We start from the raw sequence: 27,019 nt of genomic DNA on the forward strand, positions 1-27,019 counted from the left end.
GTACATTAGGGGCTCTGCAAACGCAATGTGACGCCTGCAGACCAATCCATCTAAGTCTGCATTCCAAATGACGCTCCATCCCTTCCGAGCTCTGCCATGCGCTCAAACGGTGGTGTTCCCCCACATATGGGGTATCAGCGTACTCAGGACAAATTGGACAACTTTTGGGGTCTAATTTCATCTGTTACCCTTGAAAAAATACAAAACTGGGGGCTAAAAAATAATTTTTGTGGAAAAAAAAAGAATTTTTATTTTCACGGCTCTGCGTTATAAACTGTAGTGAAACACTTGGGGGTTCAAAGCTCTCACAACACATCTAGATGAGTTCCTTAGGGGGTCTACTTTCCAAAATGGTGTCACTTGTGGGGGTTTCAATGTTTAGGCACATCAGGGGCTCTCCAAACGCAACATGGCGTCCCATCTCAATTCCAGTCAATTTTGCATTGAAAAGTCAAATGGCGCTCCTTCGCTTCCAAGCTCTGCCATGCGCCCAAACAGTGGTTTACCCCCACATATGGGGTATCGGTGTACTCAGGACAAATTGTACAACAACTTTTGGGGTCCATTTTGTCCTGTTACCCTTGGTAAAATAAAACAAATTGGAGCTGAAGTAATTTTTTTGTGAAAAAAAGTTAAATGTTCATTTTTATTTAAACATTCCAAAAATTCCTGTGAAACACCTGAAGGGTTAATAAACTTCTTGAATGTGGTTTTGAGCACCTTGAGGGGTGCAGTTTTTAGAATGGTGTCACACTTGGGCATTTTCTATCATATAGACCCCTCAAAATGACTTCAAATGAGATGTGGTCCCTAAAAAAAATGGTGTTGTAAAAATGAGAAATTGCTGGTCAACTTTTAACCCTTATAAATCCCTAACAAAAAAAAATGTTGGTTCCAAAATTGTGCTGATGTAAAGTAGACATGTGGGAAACGTTACTTATTAAGTATTTTGTGTGACATATCTCTGTGATTTCATTGCATAAAAATTCAAAGTTGGAAAATTGCAATCTGCATTAGTTAAGGACCCTGGTGTGATATCTGTATTAGTTTAGGGGTCTGGTCTGGCATCGGTATTAGTTTAAGAGTTTAGTGTCTGTATTAGTTTAGGGGCCTGGTCTGGCATCTGTATTAATTTAGTGGGCCTGGTCTGGCATCTGTATTAGTTTAGGGGTCTGGTCTGGCATCTGTATTAGTTTAGGGGGCCTGGTCTGGCATCTGTATTAGTTTAGGGGTCTGGTCTGGCATCTGTATTAGTTTAGGGGGCCTGGTCTGGCATATGTATTAGTTAAGGGGCCTGGTCTGACATCGGTATTAGTTTAGGGTACCTGATTTGGCATCTGTATTAGTTTAGGGGGCCTGGTCTGGCATCTGTATTAGTTATGGGGTCTGGTCTGGCATCTGTATTAGTTTAGGGGGCCTGGTCTGGCATATGTATTAGTTAAGGGGCCTGGTCTGACATCGGTATTAGTTTAGGGTACCTGATTTGGCATCTGTATTAGTTTAGGGGGCCTGGTCTGGCATCTGTATTAGTTTAGGGGTCTGGTCTGGCATCTGTATTAGTTTAGGGGGCCTGGTCTGGCATATGTATTAGTTAAGGGGCCTGGTCTGACATCGGTATTAGTTTAGGGTACCTGATTTGGCATCTGTATTAGTTTAGGGGGCCTGGTCTGGCATCTGTATTCGTTTAGGAGGCCTGGTCTGGCATCTGTATTAGTTTAGGGGGCCTGGTTTAGCATCTGTATTAGTTTAGGGGGCCCGGTCTGGCGTCTGTTTTAGTTTAGGGGGCCTGGTCTGGCATCTGTTTTAGTTTAGGGGGCCTGGTCTGGCATCTGTATTAGTTTAAGGGGCCTGGCCTGGCATCTGTATTAGTTTAGGGGGCCTGGTCTGACATCTGTATTAATTTAGGGGGCCTGGTCCTGCATCTGTATTAGTTTAGAGGTCTGGTCTGACATCTGTATTAGTTTAGGGGGCCTGGTCTGGCATCTGTATTAGTTTAGGGGGCCTGGTCTGGCATCTGTATTAGGTTATGGGGTCTGGTATCTCATTTTGTTCCAGTTTAAGGACTCTGGTCTTGCATTTGTATTAGTTTGAATCTATGTTAGTTTAAGGGCCTGGTCTGGTGTCTACAGTATATTAGTTGTGAAATCTATATGAGTTCATGAGTTCAGGTATGGCATCTACATGAGTTTATGGGTTCAGGTATGGCATCTATATGAGTTTATGGGTTCAGATCTGGCATCTATATGAGTTTATGGGTTCAGGTATGGCATCTACATGAGTTTATTGGTTCAGATGTGGCATCTATATGAGTTTATGGGTTCAGGTATGGCATCTACATGAGTTTATGGGTTCAGGTATGGCATCTACATGAGTTTATAGGTTCAGGTATTGCATCTACATGAGTTTATGGGTTCAGGTATGGCAATACAGTAGGTATACAGTAGATGTTGATATTTCTCATCTTCAGCTGCTGTGTAATATACTAAGAAATAATCCATGGTTTTCATTCATAGACCGCTGGAAATCCAGCAATGATGAAGTTGCTTTTGCTTCATCTGCTGGTCATCTTCAACGTCTTCTGTCACATGGTCCTGTGTACCCACCAAGAGGAGCAAGATGGCGAGACCAAGCGGCGTGTGAAGAGACACTGGGTGTGGAATCAGATCAGTACCCTTGAAGAGCAGACCAATATTCCATATATGATAGGAACGGTAAGAGGATGGTGGGAGCGACGGAACAGATAGTAAATAGTCCCGGGGGTCACCGGACACCAGCTAATCCATTATTATATTTCTGGAACCCAAAATAAACCACCAATAACAAGGGTAGCACATCAAAACGTTGCAGATTCGAGCTTTATCAAATTTGCCCAATAGTAAATGATGGTTCTCAAGGGCAAAATAGGTTGTCAACTAAGGACTATTAAGGTGTTGAGAAGTGTAATATTGCTACTTTTAAGCATTAGTAAGTCATTCATTTTTGTATTTTTAGCTGAAATCCACTAAGCTCCGCACAAATGCAGAGTACATACTACAGGGAGAGTACGCTAACACCCTCTTCAAAGTGAAAGAGGACACAGGAGACATCTATGGCTACGAGAGGCTGGATCGCGAGAAGAAGGCACAGTATAACCTGACGGCTCTGCTTGTAGATACCATCTCCAAGAAAACGCTAGAGCCTCCTGAGATGTTTTCAATCCGACTAATTGATATTAATGACAATGCCCCCATATTTACTCAAGAGTCATACAATGCCTCAGTCCCAGAGATGTCCGCAACAGGTATGTCTTTCGTTCTCTAATTTTGTAAAGGTAGGGTCCCTAGAAGAAGGTCAAGGAGACCCAAACTTTCTCAAAAACATGCAATTCCAACTAGATCCGTGAAAACAAATTTATAGAAAAGGTTCTGTTTTAGAGGGAATAAGGAAATAGTGGAAATAATATGGCCTTACAATTCCCAAGTATTGAAGAAGTTATTTCTAATTACCAAGAGCCCAAGCGTTGTATCTCCGACTGATCAAGAGAATTGAGATCCCAAAATTCCTCATGTGAATGAAGGGGTGTTGAGCACGTGCGACCACTGCTCAATTCACTGTCTGTAGGAGTGGTGACCACACATGATCACTACCACTCCATTCACTGTCTATAGGAGTGGTGGCCACTGGCCACTCATGATCACCACCACTCCATTTACTGTCTATAGGAGTGGTGGCCACACATGCTCACTACCACTCCATTCACTGTCTATAGGAGTGGTGGCCACTCATGATCACCACCACTCCATTCACTGTCTATAGGAGTGGTGGCCACACATGCTCACTACCACTCCATTCACTGTCTGTAGGAGTGGTGGCCACACATGATCACCATCACTCCATTCACTGTCTGTAGGAGTGGTGGCCACACATAATCATCACCACTCCATTCACTGTCTGTAGGAGTGGTGGCCTCACATGCTCACCACCACTACATTCCCTGTCTGTAGGAGTGGTGGCCACACATGCTCACTACCACTCCATTCACTGTCTATAGGACTGGTGGCCACACATGATCACCACCACTCCATTCACAGTCTGTAGGAGTGGTGGCCGCACATTATCTCCACCAACTCCCTTCACTATCTGTAAGAGTGGTGGCCACACATGCTCACCACCACTCCATTAACATGGGAGACTTGGAGCCCTTCCTTCAAGGGATCAGTCAAACCCCCAATGATCATATATTAACCACCTATACCTTTAAAGAAAAAATGAACAGACCCATTGATTCCGGGGGGAATAAGACAATGATCTAAAGTGTGTTGAGGGGATGTCATAAAAAGGTATAATGTGAAACTTTTGAAACCCCGATGCAAAAGATGACTCCTAGTTAGGGTATACAGTTGGAGGAACCTTAGGCTCATGGAGCCAGATACGAGAACCTCTGCACCTTACAACCCTATATGTTGGGGCCAAGAAGATTTAAACCAACGGGATTTTCACATCCCCAGGTCTTTGTTTCCATAGAAGATATTTTTTCCCGAATAAACTGATGATATATTTGCGATGTATACTATGTTCTTTTCTTGTTTACTTAGATATCTGGGTGACCAAGGTTAATGCAGTAGACCCTGATGATCCCACGGTGGCTGGGCACGCCAAAGTAACATACAAAATCGTTCAAGGTTATGAACACTTCAAGATCAATGAAATCACTGGTAAGTCAATACTTAGAGGGGTATTCAAATCCTATAAAATGATGGTGAATCGCTTTATGAACATGGAGAACGCTACCAAGAATGAAGTGGCTGCAGATCTAGATCTAGGGTCTAGATTCCCACCTAAGTGTCCCTTGAATGGGGACACAGCCTGGATCCTTACCAATCCAGTGATATTCCATTACATCTTTTTTTATATTTTCCATAGGTGAAATCTATACCCAGAGTTCCTACTTAGACAGAGAGACAAAAGCCAGTTATGAAGTTATTGTGCAAGCCAAGGATTCTCCGGGACTAAGTGGTGGATTTTCGAGCTCAGCGACGGTCATCATCCACTTGAGTGATATCAACGACAACTTTCCGACTTTCACAAAGAGTAAGTATCAACTTAGGGTGCCAGAAAATAAATCATCTGTGTCAGAAACGAAGGAAGTCAACCTTCTCATGGAGGACCATTCATGCTCATGGCTTTTCGAAGGTCCTCTCCATAAATTAACAAACATATATTTGCATCTTGTGAACCCCTGAAACGTCCAGCAAACTTCCAGCACCAATACGATGATTGACCTGACCCTAATGTTTCCCCAAATTCACAGAACAGTACACGTTCAACGTCTACGAGGATCTGAGAGTTGGAGAAGAGGTGGGAAAGATTTTGGTTGAAGATGTTGACGAACCACAGAACAGAATTGCCAAGTACACTTTTATGAAAGGCATATTTGAGCAATGGTTTAAGATAAAAAGCAATCCCCAGACCAACGAAGGGATAATCAGTCTCACAAAGGTATGACAAGGGGCCTCTGCCCATCTTTTCACCCATCTGTGCCTCTTGCTATAAACACGTCTCTCGTTTCAGCCTCTGAACTACGAGAGTAGTGATAAACAATTCAGAATGAGCATTGAAGTCAGCGACCCCTCCATCGACCTCCGAGTGGCAAACCAGCAAAGGCCAAGCAGCACCACTGAAGTCATCATCAACGTCTTGGATGTGGATGAACCCCCTGAGTTCATGGACCCTTTCTACCTGTTCAAGGTGAAAGAGGACGAGAAACAGAAAAATATCGGTTTTGTATCGGCCGTGGACCCTGATTTTCCCAAAAAAGTTGTGCGGTAAGAATCATTATTTAATTTGTTGCATCGTAACCATGCAGAAATATTTCTATTACGGTCAAAAATAAATAAAAAAATGAATGGAGGCAGAAACACTAACAGTGACCCACAGGCTGTACTAGTATATATTAGACATATATATTAGACACACATTTACATCCTGTGTAGCTTTTTATAAAGGAAAATAAGAAAACATGTCCCCTACAATGGACACTGTTGGAGGGATGCCCTTATATATTAAATTTTTATACCACTACTTCTTTTTCCTAAGTCTTTGCAACATATTGTATGGGAGGTAGAAACACTAACAGTGAGCCACAGGCTGCACTAGTATATATTAGATACAAATTTACATCCTGTGTAGTTTTTTATATAAAGGAAAGTAAGAGAACATGTCATCTGTAAGGAACACCATTGGAGGGATGCCCTTTGGTTTAATTTTTATACCACTACTTCTTTTTATTAAGTATTTGCAACCTGCTGTATCGGAGGTAGAAACACTAACAGTGAGCCACAGGCTGCACTAGGATATATTAGCTACAAATTTACATCCTGGGTAGTTTTTTTATATAAAGGAAAGTAAGAGAAAATTTCACGTACACCATTGGAGGGATGCCCTTATATGCTTCATTTTTATACCACTACTTATTTTTATTAATTCTTTGCAACCTGCTGTATGGGAGGTAGAAACACTAACAGTGAGCCATAGGCTGCACTAATATATTTTAGACATAAATTTACATCCTGTGTAGTTTTTGTAAAAGAAAGTAAGAGAACATTTCACCTACAAGGACACTATTGGAAGGATGCCCTTATATGTTTAATATGTTTAGTTATTTTTACTAAGTCTTTGCAACCTGCTGTATGGAAGGTAGAAACACTAACAGTGAGCCACATGCTTCATTATTACATATGAAACTCTTTTCTCTGAAAGAAAATTTTATTAGTTGTTTTTATCTTCTTTAAGACACATAATATGCTAAGATAGATGGCAGAATTTAAAAAAAATAAAAAATTAAAAAATAAACTATTTTGCAAAATTGTGCAAAAGGTATATAAATCTGCACAGCATTACCAAAGCATTAGAAAAACTACCATTTATTTAAAAAAAAAAAAGCTAAAAAAAAATAAATAAAATACTGACGCTTTTCAGGCTGGTCAATAGTCTTTAGCCATAGAATTCTGTACAGTGATTAAAAACCGTAACAATTGTATAAATTGTAATTTGGGGTTTTCTAGGACTGTGTGATCGATGACGTATCTTTTGGGTCCCACGTGCTGCAGATCTTTTTCTTCTATTATCTCATTTATAGGTATTCCGCCAAAACCGGCAAAGACGACCTAATTAGAGTGACAGCCAATGGAAGTATTTATGTTGGGAAGTCGCTCGATAGAGAGACCAGCGCTTGGCACAATTTTACTGTAATCGCCGAAGAAGTTGGTACGTATTATTTTATATTATATTTGGTGTGCTGCAAATTTTCATCAATTTTATTTATGGTGGGGTCAATTAAAGGAGTTGTTCACCTTTGGATCCCCTTTTTTATTTAAATGTTTTAATTTGGGACTAAAAATCATTTTTGCAATTGGGTTTCTTAAATATTTTGCATCGTTTGGCTTCCACAGGCTATGTTCAACTTTAATGTGATCTGTGGTCATAATTCAGCTCAGGGGAGAGTAGAAAAAGATTTGTGAGCTCACTGACTGATCTTCAGTTAACTAATTCTGCAGCCAGCAATAGAAAAGGCAGCACAGAGGCTGTAGAAGGGAAACAGTGCAACATTTTTAATTGCAAACATTTTTTTTTTTTACAACCAATTACATACATCTAAGTGAAAAATAAATTGTTTCTAAAGGTGGACAACCCTTTTAATATGATGGGAGAATGTGATTTTAGGATTATAAATTTAATAATGACTCCTCATTGCAGACTCTGCAACTAAGAAATCGTTGTCAGCAAATGTGTACGTACAGGTGCTGGACGTCAACGACAATGCCCCCGAATTTGCCGAGCCCTACGCCCCAAGGGTGTGTGACAATACCGCCAATGATGAGGTAAGTGATTGCGACCCGTCTGTGCACTTATATTGCAGAGATTTCCAAAATTAAACTAACATCAGACGAACCTGTCGATATCAAAAGGTCCGGACAATAACCTAATGAGTACGGAGGGCCACAGATTCCTCCCCAACAGGCGATGAAGATCCAACATGTCTGATTTCCTACTGCCAATCCTTTTATAAGGTGTCGCTTCTGGAATAAAGAGGTGACCACTCATGCCACCACCGATCAATACAATGTCTATGAGATTGCCAGAAATAGCTGGGCACTATCTCTTTATATAGACCCCAATCTGTTGGTCTTGGGTCTGTATCTGTGTACTGAAAAGTTAAACTTTGTTCTCCACATTCCTGTGCTTCTCCCCTATCCACGGAGGACACCGCCAAAGACAACATACTTGAAGCCACTAGACGGTGGCACTAAGGCACACGTACATACAATTTAAAGCTCCCCTGAGAGTCTGGGAGATTTCCCTTTCTTCCAGTACTGACAAGTATGTCCCATCATATATTTAGAGTATCTTCAGAACCATTTGTCCCGATGGACACAATGTATGAAAGTCCAATTCTGGTTATAAATAATCTTTTCTATGGTCTTTGCATGAATTGATACAGTACCACATAATATAAATGGTTGGTACATAAAATTAGATAAATGGAAATAGGGAAAAAAATGTGTAACTGGGTTAACTGGCTCAGGGACAGGAAACAGAGGGTGGTTAGTTATGGAAAACACTCAAATTGGGTCCCAGTTAACAATGGGGAATCACAGGGGTCAGTATTGGGCCCTCTTCTTTTTAACATTTATTAACCCCTTCCTGACCTTTGACGCAGCGTATGCGTCATGAAAACCTGTGCCAATCCGACCTGTGACGCAGCATATGCGTCATGGTCGGATCGCGTCCCTGCAGGCCGGGTGAAAGGGTTAACTCCAATTTCACCTGACATGCAGGGACAGGGGGAGTGGTACTACAGCCCAGGGGGGGTGGCTTCGCCCCCCCATGGCTACGATCGCTCTGATTGGCTGGTTCACTTTCAACAGCCAATCATAGCAATCTGTAATATTTCACCTATGAAAATTGGTGAAATATTACAATCCAGCCATGGCCGATGCTGCAATAGCATCGGCCATGGCTGGAGACCCCGATCTGGCCCCCCCACCGACTGACGGCGGCGATCTGCAGCTGCCGTCAGTGTTCTGTACCACTCTGTCCTGTCCTAAGCGCCCTCCTCTCCCCTCCGCCCCTCCCCCGTCCTCCCCTCCACCCCCCGCTGTCCGATCGCACCCCCCATACTTACCTAGTCCCGGTGTCCATCCCGGTGTCCTCAGTCTTCTCGCATGGGTGCTGCCATCTTGGAAAATGCCGGCCGGCAGATTCGTTCCCTATACATTTTGGTCCCTGTGATAGGTTCTATCACAGCGATTAAAATAAAAAAAATAGTAAATAACCCCCCCCTTTATCACCCCCATAGTTAGGGACAATAATAAAATACAGAAAATATATTTATTTTTGTTTTTCCGTTAGGGTTACGGGTAGGGTTAGGGTTAGGGGTAGGGTTAGGGTTGCACTTAGGGTTAGGGTTGCACTTAGGGCTAGGGTTGCACTTAGGGCTAGGGTTGCACTTAGGGCTAGGGTTGCACTTAGGGCTAGGGCTGCACTTAGGGCTAGGGCTGCACTTAGGGTTAGGGCTGCACTTAGGGTTAGGGCTGCACTTAGGGCTAGGGTTGCACTTAGGGCTAGGGTTGCACTTAGGGCTAGGGTTAGAAGTAGGGTTAGGGTTGCAATTAGGGTTAGGGTTACAATTAGGGTTAGAATTAGGGCTAGGGTTGGAATTAGGGTTAGAATTAGGCTATGTGCACACAGTGCGGATTTGGCTGCGGATCCGCAGCGGATTGGTCGCTGCGGATTCGTAGCAGTTTTCCATCACGTTTACAGTACCACGTAAACCTATGGAAAACCAAATCCGCTGTGCCCATGGTGCGGAAAATACAGCGCGGAAACGCTGCATTGTATTTTCCGCAGCATGTCAATTCTTTGTGCGGATACCGCAGCGTTTTACACCTGCTCCATAACAGGAATCTGCAGGTGAAATCCACACAAAAAACACTGGAAATCCGCGGTAAATCCGCAGGTAAAGCGCAGTGTGTTTTACCTGCAGATTTTTCAAAAACGGTGCGGAAAAATCCGCACACAAATCTGCAACGTGGGCACATAGCCTTAAGGTTAGGGTTGGAATTAGAGTTAGGGTTGGAATTAGGGTTAAGACTAGGGTTAGGGGTGTGTTGGGGTTAGGGTTGTGGTTAGGGTTGGGATTAGGGTTAGGGGTGTGTTGGGGTTAGTGTTGGAGTTAGAATTGAGGGGTTTCCACTGTTTAGGCACATCAGGGGGTCTCCAAACGCGACATGGCGCCACCATTGATTCCAGCCAATCTTGCATTGAAAAAGTCAGATTGTGCTCTCTCCCTTCCGAGCCCCGACGTGTGCCCAAACAGTGGTTTACCCCCACATATGGGGTACCAGTGTACTCAGGAGAAACTGGACAACAACTTTTGGGGTCCAATTTCTCCTGTAACCCTTGGGAAAATAAAAAATTGCGGGCTAAAAATTTATTTTTGAGGAAAGAAAAATGATTTTTTATTTTCACGGCTCTGCGTTATAAACTTCTGTGAAGCACTTGGGAGTTCAAAGTGCTCACCACACATCTAGATAAGTTCCTTTGGAGTCTAGTTTCCAGAATGGGGTCACTTGTGGGGGGTTTCTACTGTTTGGGCACATCAGGGACTCTGCAAACGCAACGTGACATCCGCGGAGCATTCCATCAAAGTCTGCATTTCAAAACGTCACTACTTCACTTCCGAGCCCCGGCATGTGCCCAAACAGTGGTTTACCCCCACATATGGGGTATCAGCGTACTCAGGAGAAACTGGACAACAACTTTTGGGGTCAAATTTCTCTTGTTACCCTTGGGAAAATAAAAAATTGCGGGCTAAAAAACAATGTTTGAGAAAAGAAAAATTATTTTTTATTTTCATGGCTCTGCGTTATAAACTTCTTTGAAGCACTTGGGGGTTCAAAGTGCTCACCACACATCTAGATTAGTTCCTTGGGAGGTCTAGTTTACAACATGGTGTCCGCTAATGATTGGAGATAATTTTCCATTCAAAAAGCCAAATGGCGTGCCTTCTCTTCCGAGCCCTGCCGTGTGCCTAAACAGTGGTTTACCCCCACATATGGGGTATCAGTGTACTCAGGACAAACTGGACAACAACATATGGGGTCCAATTTCTCCGGTTACCCTTGGGAAAATAAAAAATTCTGGGCTAAAAAATCATTTTTGAGGAAAGAAAAATTATTTTTTATTTTCACGGCTCTGCGTTATAAACTTCTGTGAAGCACCTGGGGGTTTAAAGTGCTCACTATGCATCTAGATAAGTTCCTTGGGGGGTATAGTTTCCAAAATGGGGTCACTTGTGGGGGAGCTCCAATGTTTAGGCACACAGGGGCTCTCCAAACGCGACATGGTGTCCGCTAAAGATTGGAGCCAATTTTTCATTCAAAAAGTCAAATGGCGCTCCTTCCCTTCCGAGCCTTACCATGTGCCCAAACAGTAGTTTACCCCCACATGTGAGGTATCGGTGTACTCAGGAGAAATTGCCGAACAAATTTTAGGATCCATTTTATCCTGTTGCCCATGTGAAAATGAAAAAATTAAAGCTAAAAGAATTTTTTTGTGAAAAAAAAAGTACTTGTTCATTTTTACGGATCAATTTGTGAAGCACCTGAGGGTTTAAAGTGCTCACTATGCATCTAGATAAGTTCCTTTGGGGGTCTAGTTTCCAAAATGGGGTCACTTGTGGGGGAGCTCCAATGTTTAGGCACACAGGGGCTCTCCAAACGCGACATGGTGTCCGCTAAAGATTGGAGCCAATTTTTCATTCAAAAAGTCAAATGGCGCTCTTCCCTTCCGAGCCTTACCATGTGCCCAAACAGTAGTTTACCCCCACATGTGAGGTATCGGTGTACTCAGGAGAAATTGCCGAACAAATTTTAGGATCCATTTTATCCTGTTGCCCATGTGAAAATGAAAAAATTAAGGCTAAAAGAATTTTTTTGTGAAAAAAAAAGTACTTTTTCATTTTTACGGATCAATTTGTGAAGCACCTGGGAGTTTAAAGTGCTCACTATGCATCTAGGTAAGTTCCTTGGGGCGTCTAGTTTCCAAAATGGGGTCATTTGTGGGGGAGCTCCAATGTTTAGGCACACGGGGGCTCTCCAAACGCGACATGGTGTTCGCTAAAGATTGGAGCCAATTTTTCATTCAAAAAGTCAAATGGCGCTCCTTCCCTTCCGAGCCCTGCCGTGCGCCCAAACAGTGGTTTACCGCCACATATGAGGTATCAGCGTACTCAGGACAAATTGGACAACAACTTTCATGGTCCAGTTTCTCCTTTTACCCTTGGGAAAATAAAAGAATTGTTGCTAAAAGATCATTTTTGTGACTAAAAAGTTAAATGTTCATTTTTTCCTTCCATGTTGCTTCTGCTGCTGTGAAACACCTGAAGGGTTAATAAACTTCTTTAATGTGGTTTTGAGCACCTTGAGGGGTGCAGTTTTTAGAATGGTGTCACTTTTGGGTATTTTCAGCCATATAGAACCCTCAAACTGACTTCAGGTGTGAGGTGGTCCCTAAAAAAATGGTTTTGTAAATTTTGTTGTAAAAATGAGAAATCACTGGTCAAATTTTAACCCTTATAACTTCCTAACAAAAAAAAATGTTGTTTCCAAAATTGTGCTGATGTAAAGTAGACATGTGGGAAATGTTATTTATTAACTATTTTGTGTCACATAACTCTCTGGTTTAACAGAATAAAAATTCAAAATGTGAAAATTGCAAAATTTTCAAACTTTTCGCCAAATTTCAGTTTTTCACAAATAAACGCAGAAATTATCGACCTAAGTTTACCACTAACATGAAGCCCAATATGTCACGAAAAAACAGTCTCAGAATCGCTAGGATCCGTTGAAGCGTTCCTGAGTTATTATTACCTCATATTACCTCATAAAGGGACACTGGTCAGAATTGCAAAAAATGGCCAGGTCATTAAGGTCAAAATAGGCTCGGTCATGAAGGGGTTAAAGACCCTGTATAGGGCATTTGGAGCATTATTTCAATATTTGCAAATGATTTATGTAAGCTGGCGGCTTGGACTGAAAAATGTCAATTGAATGTAGATAAATGTAAGGTCAGGCACTTGGGCAGAAGAAATAAAATGTATAATTACGTACTAAATGGTAAAACATTGAAAAAGGCTGGTTGTATGGGTGGACGACAAACTCAACTTTAGTGGTCAATGCCACGCAGCTGCTGCCAAGGCTAATAAAATAATGGGATGCATTAAATGAGGCAGAGATGCTCTTGAGTAATTTTGATCCAAAGTTGAAATAATTGAGCATTAATCTTTAACCTGTGCTTGTCTGTCTCCTTTTAGGCCATCTTAACCATCTCGGCAACTGATAAGGATGAAATGCTCCCGGGGACGAAGTTTACATACTATTCGGCGGAGAAAGAAAACAATTTCACAGTGGTGGATATTCGCGGTATTGTGCTGTTCTTCCCCGTTAGCCTCCAGTGCACACACACAAATACCACGCAGAAAACTCAGGATGTGGCTTTGTAAAATGTAGACATTTTGATTTAAAGACTGGTGGCTCCATCTATCGGGGTACAGCGAGCATTTCCCTTTGTAATATACGTGCCCCGTCTTCCGCTAGAACAGGACTCACCAGATGGGGAATTTGTAAACTGTCCTAAATTAGGAGAAGGAAGGAAATCAAGTGCAAGAAGTATGAGCAAAGTACAGGACTTCGCACAGGATGATTGTACCAGCATCTTCAGATTTAGAGAGAAGCAACAGGACCCTTGCAGCGGCGGTGCGGCCATAATATATCTAGTCAAATCAATCTCCACTAAGCTGAAACGTATCGAGCGTTTGTCCAGAATAACAAAAAAATATATATATTTTTTTAAATAGCGCCACACCTGCCTACAGGTTGATTGTGGTATTGCAGATCAGCTATTTTATTTATGATTCTGGACAATGACATATTCCAACATCAAAATAATTTTTACAGGATAGCGGCCCCCAATTATCACTGGAAAGGGAGTCCTTTATTTGCGCGAGCATGACCAATGCAACTCTCACTGTGGTGATGTATGCACATTACATCACCCGTAGATAGAGAAGGGACTAGCAGAGGTCAATGCATGCGCACTACTGCTCCATCCACTGGCATGCTGGGACCCCCATTACTGGGATCAGTGCACCCCAAGTGTGATGCTGCCTCTGTACCCCAAGAGTGACTGCTGCCTCTACACCCCAAGTGTGGCCAGTGCCTCTGCACCCCAAGTGTGGCCACTGCCTCTGCACCCCAAGTGTGACGCTGCCTCTGTAGCCCAAGTATGATTTCTGCCTCTACACCCCAAGTGTGATGCTGCCTCTGTACCCCAAGTGTGATGTTGTCTCTGCACCCCAAGTGTGATGCTGCCTCTGCACCCCATAGCTTTGTGCACTCAGTCGACATATAAATGTCTCATACACTGATGATGTCTCATGTTACCTCGGACCTGACATCTGGGATCATTTTCTCCTCTGCAGATAATACAGCACAAATCGTAGTGAAGAATGGAGTCTTTAATCGCGATGTGACGAAGTTCCACTACCTGCCAATAGTGATCTCTGACAACGGAGTGCCGCCCCTGAGCAGCACCAACACTCTGACCATCACGGTCTGCAAGTGCAACGAAGAAGGCAAATTCACGTACTGTGAGGAATACCTAAAGCAGACGGCAGTGTCGTCCTCCACCATCATCATCATCTTCTGCAGCCTAGCGCTAATCCTTCTGTGCGGTGAGTCTTCATCAGGTCTGGTGTCTCCATCAAATTACTCCTTTTTTGGCCAGTTTTACACATCCATGATTTGCGGTTCCAATATCCATTGACCCAAACCCAACATGCCGATCAGCTCCATACTTGGACCATGAAAAGTGGATGTGTGACACTGACCCTACACTAGTTTCTGTTGGACCATGGGTGTCCAGATCAATGAGCAGTTTACGGTCTTGACTTTGATCTCTGATTTTGTTTTTGCAGTGCTCGTAGCATTTCTGATACTGCGGAGGATGCGCAGTAATGGCCCCCTGATGTTAATGAAGAACCCAGCAGAAATCCACGAGCAGCTGGTGATCTACGACGAGGAAGGAGGAGGAGAAATGGACACCAATGGATATGATGTGTCCGTGCTCAACTCTGTGCGTAGAAACGTGGCGAGGTCAAAGCCTGACATGGTGGAGCCTTACCCCAACCTGTACGCCCACGTCCAGAAACCAGCCAGAAATGGAGATATGTTCTCCATGATTGAAGTGAAGAAAGACGACGCGGACAACGATGGAGACTGCCTGCCCTACGACACCCTCCACATATTCGGCTATGAAGGCTCCGAGTCAAATGTGGAATCTCTCAGCTCCTTGGAGTCCGGATCATCAGATTCTGAAATCGACTATGATGTGTTAAATGAATGGGGCCCCAGATTTAAGATGCTGGCTGACCTGTATGGCCTGGAAAACCTGGAGGAGTTTCCTTATTAACCTGGCTGCCAAGTCCACACCCAACAAACACACACTTCCATGCTCTCCACCCTTTCTGATCTTCTGGATTGGTCCCACCATTGAGGTGGAGAACAAGTAGAAGGTTTGGTAACTCTTCTCGAACGTCTAGAAGGCTCCCTGAAGAAAAAAAAAATGAAGACCTGCCGGCCTCCCAGAAGAGTTATGAAGTCTCCCGAGAGCCTCATACATCTGTTCTCCTCCAAAGTTTTCTTCAACGGGACTCCGAGCTACACGGGCCAACTTAAAATTTTATGAGCCAGAAACGTGATCCTCCTGGAAAAGGATTTAGAAAAGTTGACTAACATAATCAAATGAACAAGAAAGATAATGTAGATTACATTGTGCCTTAACTGCCTCCTTTTGGGGTAATCTCCTATTTTTTGCATTATTTCTATGACTGTACCATTTATCTCTATAACTATACAACTTATCTCTATGTTAAGTGGGCGGCTCCACCTCAGCGCTGTGCCGTTTGCTCTTCTTCCATGCTGCTCCCATTCCCCTCTCACAGCACATCATTTCATACCAATACTACAGAGGAAATACTGCAGCTGCATCCCCCTCCTCCCCCCTTTCTAGCATTTACTCAGTTATTTAAAGCGATTGTTCAGTCTAAGGGTATGTGCACACGCTGCGGTTTTTGCTGCGGATCCGCAGCGGATTTGACGCTGCGGATCCGCAGCAGTTTTCCATGCGGTGTACAGTACCATGTTACCGTATGGAAAACCAAAACCGCAGTGCCCATGATGCAGAAAAAGCCGCTCGGAATTGCTGCGGAAAAAAAGAAGGACCATGTCACTTCTTTCTGCGGATTCCGCAGCGGTTTTCAACATGCACCAATAGGAAAGTGCTGTTGAAAACCCGCAGAGGAATCCGCAGAAGAAACCGCAGGAAAATCCGCAGTGAAAACCGCAGTGGTTTTGCACTGCGGATTTTCCAATTCCGCAGCGAAAAAAACGCAGCAGATTCCGCAGCGTGTGCACTGGGCCTAAGAAGAAAAAAAATCTACAGACACAATCTGAGGAGAGACAGGGTGCTGTTTTGGGGGAGAAAAAACACAAAAAGAGAAGTCGTGTTTGTCTAATCCTAGTCAATCCTCTTAAGGCTATGTGCACATGTCAGGATTTCTTGCAGAAATTTCCTGAACAAAACCGGACATTTTCTGCAAGAAATCCACATGCGGTTTTTTTTCCGCGTTTTTTCACATTTTGTGCGCGTTTTTTGCCCATTTTTTGCGTTTTTTTCCAGAGGTTCCCAATGCAATAATATAGTGTAAAAAATCCACAAAATTAATGAACATGCCGCATTTTTTAACGCAATGGGGTTTTTTTGCTGAAAAAAATGCAACATATGCATAAAAATTGTGGAATGCATTATGTGATGGGATGTATATGTATGCGTTTTTTTCACGTTTTTATAGCGAAAAAAACGCAAAAAATCCAGAACATGTGCACACAGCCTTAATGTTAACCCTTTACTAACACATTAATAAAGGAGTTATTAGTGACACTGAATTTTGCCGCCTCTTTGAAACGCAAGTTTTAAGACCACGATCTTAAAAACAACCAAAAAATTTTTTTTACAAAAAAGCAATTTTTTTTTTAACACCCTGAACCATCACCAACTGGGAGGTGACTAGTTCATTGCACCATCTGCTGGCTAGGACTCGTTACTGCACCACAATCATTTATTATGGTTCTGTGTTTTTGGCTCTGCAGTGTATGATTCTGCCACCATTGTGGGCACTAACAGATGGTATCACAGTGGGCACATCATAATGCCGGTCCTGCTCACAGACAGCAGTTAGGTTACGTCCATATATCCCTGCTTTGCCGTCACCTTTGCATAAAGTGACAGATTCTCAGTGATTTCAGCTGTAGCTGTCTATCATTACAGAGGGGAGGAGTTAGGGAGACTAGTCCAGAGGGAAAGATCCGCCCACTGGACTCTTGTGATCACAAGCACACAGCCATTCAAAAAAAATTTTTTATGATTACTATTATTTTTTATTATTATTATTCATTTTTATAGCGCCATTTATTCCATGGTACATTACATGTGAAAAGGGGGCAAATATAGACAAATACAATTAAACATGAGCAAAAAAAAAAAAAAATGATCATGCAGTAGTTAAAATCGTGCATTCTCAATGGGCAGAGAGGAGTAAGCGGCTATAAGATTCTGTTAATGGTGCCTTATTTCCCGTGAAAACAAAGGATCGGGCATGTCAAAGCACAACATGCCCAATCCTTCCTTTCCTTGACATCCTTCAGGGACTTATGATGTGCTTGAGCCCCGTGTGTCCATCACTTCAGCTTTTCAGGAATCAATGAAGGAAATGACAGCAAGCAGAGGTGAGATAATCAGGAGCGTCATTCGTAGGCCCTACGGTCATAAAACAACTGAGAGAAACTCAGAAAAAGAGAAAAGTTAGAAACTCCTTTCAGACCATCCGAACGAGCTCGCTGATGGTTTCTCAGTTGACTCATTATGCCGCTGCACAACACGGAAGCAATGCATTCCAGCACATACAACTTTGATGTGGTCTGTGATCAGAAATCAGAAAAAGAGAGAGTGACAAGTTAAAAACTCTCCTTTCATGCCATAAGAACGAGCTCGCTGACTGTTTTTCAGTTAACTCGTTCTTCCGCCAAGAGACCTCATTAAGTGCAAATCTCGTCCACTTTACTGGCGCTTTTATTAAATCCTTTCCAAAATTAATGACCCGCAAAGCCATATATATTTTTTTACCGTTTTCCATTCTTCCTCTGCCGGAGATTATTAACACTATATCTTCCTCTCTCCGTCCTCAGGGATACTTCTGTGATTAATTACTTGAATTTCGCCTCTGCTCACCATGTTCCCCTGACATTTAGCCGCTGATATAATGAGATGAGGTGTGTTGTGCACCGCCATCACTTAACGTATAATGCCACCCGCTCAGGAACCCTCTGTAATGATTTATATTATGTGTTATTGGGATTGTATACTATCCGCCATCATACTCATATAGGATTGCATTATGGCGCTGTTGTGTTACTGTACTATGTATCTGTATAGGGGGTGGGGGGCAGTATTTAGTGTTTTTTCTTTTTTTTTTTTCTTTTTTAATATTTTTAGAAAAAATAAAATTATACAAAAAAAATAATCATTAATTTTATTGGAATTTATGGAAGAGTTTGTATGTCGAGAATATGTGTGTGTGTCAGCCATAACATTAAAGGGGTTATCTGTCCACCCACTCACGTCTGGGGTCATTTTTTTTTAATTATTAAAATGCATATACAGTGCCTACAAGTAGTATTCAACGCCCTGCAGATTTAGCAGGTTTACACATTTGGAATTAACTTGGCATTGTGACATTTGGACTGTAGATCAGCCTGGAAGTGTGAAATGCACTGCAGCAAAAAAGAATGTTATTTCTTTATTTATTTATTTTTTTAAATTGTGAAAAGTCTTTTCAGAGGGTCATTTATTATTCAACCCCTCAACGCACCAGAATTCTGTTTGGTTCCCCTAAAGTATTAAGAAGTAGTTCAGGCACAAAGAACAATGAGCTTCACATGTTTGGATTAATTATCTCTTTTTCCAGCCTTTTCTGAATATTTAAGACCCTCCCCAAACTTGTGAACAACACTCAAACATGGTCATCATGGGAAAGACAAAGGAGCATTCCAAGGCCATCAGAGACAAGATCGTGGAGGGTCACAAGGCTGGCAAGGGGTACAAAACCCTTTCCAAGGAGTTGGGCCTACCTGTCTCCACTGTTGGGAGCATCATCCGGAAGTGGAAGGCTTATGGAACTACTGTTAGCCTTCCACGGCCTGGACAGCCTTTGAAAGTTTCCTCCCGTGCCGAGGCCAGGCTTGTCCGAAGAGTCAAGGCTAACCCAAGGACAACAAGGAAGGAGCTCCGGAAAGATCTCATGGCAGTGGGGACATTGGTTTCAGTCAATACCATAAGTAACGTACTCCACCGCAATGGTCTCCGTTCCAGACGAGCCCGTAAGGTACCTTTACTTTCAAAGCGTCATGTCAAGGCTCGTCTACAGTTTGCTCATGATCACTTGGAGGACTCTGAGACTGACTGGTTCAAGGTTCTCTGGTCTGATGAGACCAAGATCGAGATCTTTGGTGCCAACCACACACGTTTGGAGACTGGATGGCACTGCATACGACCCCAAGAATACCATCCCTACAGTCAAGCATGGTGGTGGCAGCATCATGCTGTGGGGCTGCTTCTCAGCCAAGGGGCCTGGCCATCTGGTCCGCATCCATGGGAAGATGGATAGCACAGCCTACCTGGAGATTTTGGCCAAGAACCTCCGCTCCTCCATCAAGGATCTTAAGATGGGTCGTCATTTCATCTTCCGACAAGACAACGACCCAAAGCACACAGGCAAGAAAACCAAGGCCTGGTTCAAGAGGCAAAAAATCAAGGTGTTGCAGTGGCCTAGTCAGTCTCCTGACCTTAACCCAATTGAAAACTTGTGGAAGGAGCTCAAGATTAAAGTCCACATGAGACACCCAAAGAACCTAGATAACTTGGAGAAGATCTGCATGGAGGAGTGGGCCAAGATAACTCCAGAGACCTGTGCCGGCCTGATCAGGTCTTATAAAAGACGATTATTAGCTGTAATTGCAAACAAAGGTTATTCCACAAAATATTAAACCTAGGGGTTGAATAATAATTGACCCACACTTTTATGTTTAAAATTTCTAAAAATTTAACTGAGCAACAAAACTTTTTGGTTTGTAAGATTTATGCATCTGTTAATAAATCCTGCTCTTGTTTGAAGTTTGAAGGCTCTGACTTATTTGCATCTTATTAAACCTGCTAAATCTGCAGGGGGTTGAATACTACTTGTAGGCACTGTAGTTGGTGCTAAAAAAAAAATCATTTTTGCAATTGGGTTTGATTAAAAATGTTGCACCGTTCAGCTTTTACAGGCTCGTTGTTTTCAGCACATTCAACTTTGATGTGGTCTGTGGCTGAGAAGAGCTCAGGAAAAAAGTTAGAAACTTTGCTATGAGACTAGCAAAACGAGCTCACTGACGGTTCCTCAGTTAACTCATTCTTCCCCCACCAATAGACAGTGCTTTTACATGCTCTTTGTTTCCATCACAAACAACTTTGATGTGGTCTGCGGTTATAAAGCAGCTGACCCTACCAAAAATATTCTGTATGCTGAAGTTTAGATTTTCCCTTCAAGGATCTAAGGGCCCAATGCCGACCCCTGATAACAGCCCATAGCATTATCCTCCTCCACCATCTGTACAGGGGCACAATGCACTCAGGGGGTAACGTCCTCCTGCAATCGCCAAACCCTGACTCCTCCAGCAGAGATGTGTGATCCATCACTGCACAGAACATGTCTCCTCCAGTGTCCAGTGGTGGCAGCTTTACACCACTCCATCCAACACTCGGCATTGTGCTTGGTGATGTACAGCTGCTCCCAGTGGGGGCGCAGTGTTTGTGCTGATATTATACCAGAGGACGTCAGTTATGGGGTCAGCAGAGCTTTGGTGACTTTTCTCACTCAAGTATAAATATCTAATAAAAAACAACAACTTCTAGTATTAATCATTTCCTAATAATCACCCCTTTCAATAAGTGTCATGAAGAATTGTTGCAAATGACAGAACTTTCTTTGTTCCTCAGAACTTCCATTTTTTTTTTGCACTGACAGTCTCAGTCATGTAAGGTAAAAGCAATTAACATCTGGTGCAGTTCTGCTGATTGACGCGTAAATCAATCCCGACTGGCGCTTGTCCGTCACCTGATAATGTCATGCCCATAAATCAACACTTGGTGGCAGTGTTCTCTGTCTGCTGTCTGTGTCTGTTGTTTAGAGGTGACAGGTGCCCGTCCAATCAATCACCGCGGCGGAGCAGCCATTAGCTGCCACACAACAATTAGCGGATGCCGTTATACATTTATGTTCCCTGCATACCGACACGATGACATCGAAATAAAATCTGCGCCAAAGTGACATTTAAAAACCAAAGCAATAAGCCGCGGTATAAATGTAACAGTGAGGATATAAAATCCCAAATCTTTGTAATAAACTTTTATTGATTCTTTGCTGTTGTTTATATTTTTTTTCACATTTTTTTCTTTTTTTTCTGACAAACATTTGAAATACTCGCAAAGGAAAAAAAAAGAAAAAATAATAATAATTTAGGTTCAGATGGAATTTTCGGGAGGAGGAAAAATCTGATGAGTTTTTCAGGAAAAATCCATTCCAAAAATCATTGCTTTTTTATAGTTTTTGGAGACTATTTTTTTCTTGGAGAAGTTTTGAAACTTTTTTTTTTCCATGCAGTGTTTTGCAATCTCTCCAAAAATATTTTTTTTTCTTGGTGACGTTTTCAAAACTTCAAAAATTATTTTAAGCAGATTTTAAAGAGGATTTTGGAAAATACAACATAAATGAAGGGTCTGACAACTTGCTGACAGTTTCCAGGAATTTTTTTTATTTATTTAGATAAATTGCAAAAAGTAAATGCTTAACTAATAAAAGCTGCTGCAATGATTCTATTCTGAATTTATTAATAAGTAATATTCTTGTCAATGCGTCCATGCAAAATGTGTGCAGTGCCTGTGACTATGGCTGGTTTGACAGATTTAGTTTATAGAGTAGCTATATGATGATACAATGTAATCCGTAACCTTTTCTGTTATGAAAATATCACTTGTCATTATCGATGTTTTATTTTTGTGAAAGGGTAAATAACCCTGCAGCTATTTAATGACATGCAATACTCCACAGTGACCAGTAGGTGGCGCTGCACCCTATGGATGGAAGATAAGGAAAGATCCAGGTTGTTCTATCACTTGTTCTATGAGGCTGCCATCACACTAGCAGTATTTGGTCAGTATTTTACATCAGTAAGCCAAATTCAGGAGTAGAACAAATACAGGAAAAGTATTAGGGTATGTTTCCACGGTCAGTAAACGCTGCTTGTTTGACGCTGCAGCGTCCAGATGTTCCAGCATAGTGGAGGGGATTTTAGGAAATCCCGTCTCCACTATGCGTGGAAACCCGCACGTGGCGGCCCTGCGACTCCGGACATGCTGCGCGTCTTTTCAGAACGCAGCATGTCCGTACACCTTGCGGGGACGCAGCGTCCCTGCAAGGCGTATCACAGGGCCCTATGGGACAGAGCGATCATCCCGGATGTGTACAGTACACATCCGGCACCATCGCGTCCCATAAAGGGGGCGGGGCTTAGCTCCGAGCGGCTTCGCCGCTGCGGCGATCCCGCCGGCGAAACGGACCGTGGAGACGTACCCTAATAGAAACATATGCACCACTTCTGCATTAATCACCCACTCCTGGTTTTGGCTGAGAAATACTGATGTAAAATACTGACCAAATACTGCTAGTGTGACGGCAGCCTGAGTGGTGAGTGGGGGAGGGGAGGCTGGAAGTGGGACACAGAGTTTATGGCTCCTGGATGTGGACTCTCAGGGCTCAATTCTCCGCTAATTCAAAAGAATGTGCAAAATTCACTTTCCAAGATTATCTCAACTCAGCTGTGACATATCTCAGTTTCCTGCCTCATAATACAGTCCTTTGTTCACTTTTTATCAGTCAGTATATTCTGGGAATGGATGGGCATTGTTGTTTTTCAATTAAATTAGTCAGAGGAAGTCAAGAAAAAGTGTCTGTCCAAACTTATATTTATATACGTCCCCATAATCCTATTATTTACTATATAAGTAATGAAATCAATACTGAATCTCAGCATAAGCTTCAATGTGGATTATCAGGGATAGATAGATAGATAGATAGATAGATAGATAGATAGATAGATAGATAGATAGATAGATAGATAGATAGATAGATGATAGATAATAAATAGATAATAGATAGATAGATAACACTGGTCAACAGCATTTTTGGGGCCAAAGATATTTCATCGAATTTAGGGTAACTTTGGGGTGCTGATTCTGAATATGTCATCAGTTTTGCCAGATTGGCTCAAGTTTTTGAGATTTTTCGTAAAATGTGTTCAAAAAAAGACGTAATTTGCTACACGCGCATTAACTTTATTGATATTGTCATGCTCTCTCCATACCATTGGAACACCAAATTTGAAGCTTTTTCTTTGTCCTTTGCTCCATTTTCGTAATAATTCGATACATGCTTTGCACACTATGTGTGGTGCCCAAAACTTGTCTTGGTCCCCAAGCATAACCCCAAAATAGGCAAAATACACTTTTTTTATGAAGTCTGTTATGTTTCTTCTATGTTTTGGCAGTGTGTATTCACCACAAATGTAACAGAATGAGTCTGGATCGTTAAGACAACTTCTTCTTGATGAGTTCATGCTTTTCACTGGAAAACAGACAACAACATAAAGTTAGTGCAAAAATCAAGCTATGAACAAACTTTTAGAACACTAATTAACACAAAACTATATTGAGAACTGCTCAGTTCAAGTACTAATCCAAAGAAATTAATGAGATGATGCGTCGCATTTACCAACAAGTGCTATAAATAAGATACCAAAAATCTCAAAAACTTGAGCCAATCTGGCAAAACTGATGACATATTCAGAATCAGCACCCCAAAAATACCCCAAATTCATTAAAATATTTTGGACACCAGAAAAAAATTTTTTTTTTGTTGCCCTGTGTAATAGATACAGATAAATAGATAGATAATAGATAGATAGATAGATAGATAGATAGATAATAGATAGATGATAGATGTTTTCCTTTCTTGCTGACATTAGTGACTATGAAATAATGGTTCTTTCTCCCTGTACAGATCATCTCTTTTCTCCTTTCTGTCCTCCCCGGTGTCTCCATCTCTTTCATCCTCCGCTTCCTATTAATGTCGGTCGGGGGGTTGTAGGAGCAGGCAGGATCCTTTGTTTCATGTGCCCCTTCCTTCCTTCCTTCTCTCCTTCTCTCCTTCTCTCCTTCCTTCTCTCCTTCCTTCTCTCCTTCCTTCTCTCCTTACTTCTCTCCTTACTTCTCTCCTTCCTTCTTTCCTTCCTTCCTTTTCTCCTTCCTTCTTCTCCTCCCTTCTCTCCTTCTCTCCTTCCTCCATCCTCCCTTCTACCCCCATACTTGCAGCCTCGGTCTCTTTGCTCCCTGCCTTTCCCCCCTCTCCTCCATCCTTCCCACAGGTTTGCTGTGATCCAGTCTCCAGGAGGGCAGGGTCCATCCTGAATATAAAGGGGGGATTAGTCTTATAGATTTCCGCACAGGAAACACCTTTTTCCCATCTGCTTTTGTCATTTGCGTCTTTGGCAGATGCTGCTCCTTCCTTCTCCATCCTTGGCCTGATCTTCATGGGGACAGGACCCCTTCTGCTCGTCTCCGCTGGTGAGTAGGGAAGACGCTGATTGTTAGGACAATGGATGGTCCATGCAGGTTTTATAGTGCGGGCCTGGATGGTGGGATGTGGTGGGTTAACCCTTACTAAGCCTGTGCAGACAGCGTCGTCCTCTTCCATAGAAGCAGGGATGACTATAGACATGCCGAGACCCCTATATACCATGTTCTGCACCTGTACGACTGGGGGTGGGACTCTTTAATAAACAGGAGAACCTATTACCCTATCAGGGCGGAGGTTTATCTGTGTTTTTTATAGGGATTATAAGATCTGTGGTTGCTGTCAGTGAACGGAAACATTTATAGCCCTATAAAGATGAATTAAAGGGTAGACATTGTGACGAGACCTGCCAAAAGTTTAGGAGGTGTAAACGGACAAGCAAGGAGCCTCCTCCCTAGCAAAAGACATGTCTGTGATCGTCACTGGGGGTCTTTCTTTACTCCCCTCCTCCAGAGGAGACGTGACATCTCAATGTGTATCCTCAGCAACCAATAACATGGCGTCTTGTATGGTGACATTTCGGGACGATGTAACTTGAAGCTTGGGGACCCCAATGCAAAGTTTTCAACTGGTCCCCCAACTATCACGAGCCTTTAATAGTATTGGTCTTCTCATAAGCACCGGCAGGAGTCAGGACCCCACTCTATGTATCTGTCTCTTTTGGGTATGTCTGCTGAGTGAGCACTTCTTATTACTTGTATCTAGCTTTTCTATTAACCCATCTTAAGGTACCGTCACATTAAGCGACACTGCGGCGATATAGACAACGATGCCGATCGCTGCAGCGCCGCTGTTTCGTCGTTGTGTGGTCGCTGGAGAGCTGTCACACAGACAGCTCTCCAGCTACCAACGATGCCGAAGTCCCCGGGTAACCAGGGTAAACATCGGGTTACTAAGCGCAGGGCCGCGCTTAGTAACCCGATGTTTACCCTGGTTACCAGTGTAAATGTAAAAAAAAACAAACACTACATACTTACATTCCGGTGTCTGTCGCGTCCCCCGGCGTCCACTTCCCTGCACTGTGTAAGCGCCGGCCCTAAAGTAGAACGGTGACGTCACCGCTGTGCTCTGCTTTACGGCCGGCCGGCGCTGACACAGTGCAGGGAAGCGGACGCCGGGGGACGCGACAGACACCGGAATGTAAGTATGTAGTGTTTGGGTTTTTTTACATTTACAATGGTAACCAGGGTAAATATCGGGTTACTAAGCGCGGCCCTGTGCTTAGTAACCCGATGTTTACCCTGGTTACCAGTGAAGACATCGCTGAATCCGCGTCACACACGCCGATTCAGCGATGTCAGCGGGTGATCCAGCGACAAAATAAGGTGCTAGCCTTCTAGCTCCGACCAACGATGTCACAGCAGGATCCTGATCGCTGCTGCGTGTCAAACACAACGATATCGCTATCCAGGACGCTGCAACGTCACGGATCACTATCGTTATCGTTGTTAAGTTGTTCAGTGTGAAGGTACCTTTACTCCTTCACCATGTTTACCTATGCCCTTACAGTGTTTGCTCCACTAATCCTCTCTCTCCTTCGCTATCACAAACCCCATCACTCTCTAACCTAATAATCATTTCCCTCTTACCTCCCCACCTGTCCTCCTCTGCTGACCTGCTCCTTAACCTCAAATCTGTCCTAAGAAAACATAAAACAAGTCGGGCACTCTCTTTCTCCCACCTGCTCTCCCTTTTTCTGCTTTCCTCACTGCTGGAGACATACTGTATCTACCAACCCGGGACCCCCACAGATCATACCTCCCACTACTACCCCCTCCTATCTAATATGAACTACCGCAATCTTTCCAACATAAAACCCGTGCCCCTGACGCCCACCCCCCCTGCTCCCTCTCTCTGGAGCACTCTGGAATGCCCGCTCAATCTGCAATAAGCTTCACGTGATTCACAACCTATTTCTCTCTCGCAATCTTGTCTTCCTTGGCCTCACAGAAACATGGCTAACACCCTCTAACACCGCCTCCCCTGCTGTGCTGTGCTACGGAGTCCTCCACTTCACCCACACCCCTCGCCCCAGCAACAGACATGGTGGAGGAGTGGGCCTTCTCCTTTCTTCTAACTGCACCTTTAACCCAATCCCACCTCTACCCTCCCTTATCCTCCCCTCTTTTGAAGTCC

At 43.0% G+C, this 27,019-nt stretch overlaps 2 protein-coding genes across 5 annotated transcripts in view; both read left to right on the plus strand.

Moving 5' to 3' along the window:
• Positions 1–15,654, plus strand: part of CDH5 (cadherin 5) — a 55,575-nt gene extending 39,921 nt beyond the window's left edge. For all 3 annotated transcript variants that reach the window (XM_077288392.1, XM_077288391.1, XM_077288390.1), the window contains exons 2-12: positions 2,514–2,711; positions 2,992–3,280; positions 4,575–4,694; positions 4,903–5,070; positions 5,291–5,478; positions 5,551–5,804; positions 7,118–7,245; positions 7,735–7,859; positions 13,355–13,463; positions 14,522–14,773; positions 15,017–15,654. In XM_077288392.1, coding sequence (XP_077144507.1) covers positions 2,532–2,711; positions 2,992–3,280; positions 4,575–4,694; positions 4,903–5,070; positions 5,291–5,478; positions 5,551–5,804; positions 7,118–7,245; positions 7,735–7,859; positions 13,355–13,463; positions 14,522–14,773; positions 15,017–15,510 — 2,307 coding nt within the window. In that variant the 5' untranslated portion in view covers positions 2,514–2,531 and the 3' untranslated portion in view covers positions 15,511–15,654. The remainder of the gene's footprint in view (positions 1–2,513; positions 2,712–2,991; positions 3,281–4,574; positions 4,695–4,902; positions 5,071–5,290; positions 5,479–5,550; positions 5,805–7,117; positions 7,246–7,734; positions 7,860–13,354; positions 13,464–14,521; positions 14,774–15,016) is intronic.
• An 8,946-nt stretch (positions 15,655–24,600) lies between these two features.
• BEAN1 (brain expressed associated with NEDD4 1) overlaps positions 24,601–27,019 on the plus strand; it is a 46,654-nt gene continuing 44,235 nt past the window's right edge. For both annotated transcript variants that reach the window (XM_077288393.1, XM_077288394.1), the window contains exon 1: positions 24,601–24,873. The gene's annotated coding sequence lies outside the window, so the exon portion shown is untranslated. The remainder of the gene's footprint in view (positions 24,874–27,019) is intronic.

This window comes from Ranitomeya variabilis, chromosome 2, assembly GCF_051348905.1.
Source record: "Ranitomeya variabilis isolate aRanVar5 chromosome 2, aRanVar5.hap1, whole genome shotgun sequence".
In the NCBI taxonomy this organism is placed as follows: domain Eukaryota; kingdom Metazoa; phylum Chordata; class Amphibia; order Anura; family Dendrobatidae; genus Ranitomeya; species Ranitomeya variabilis.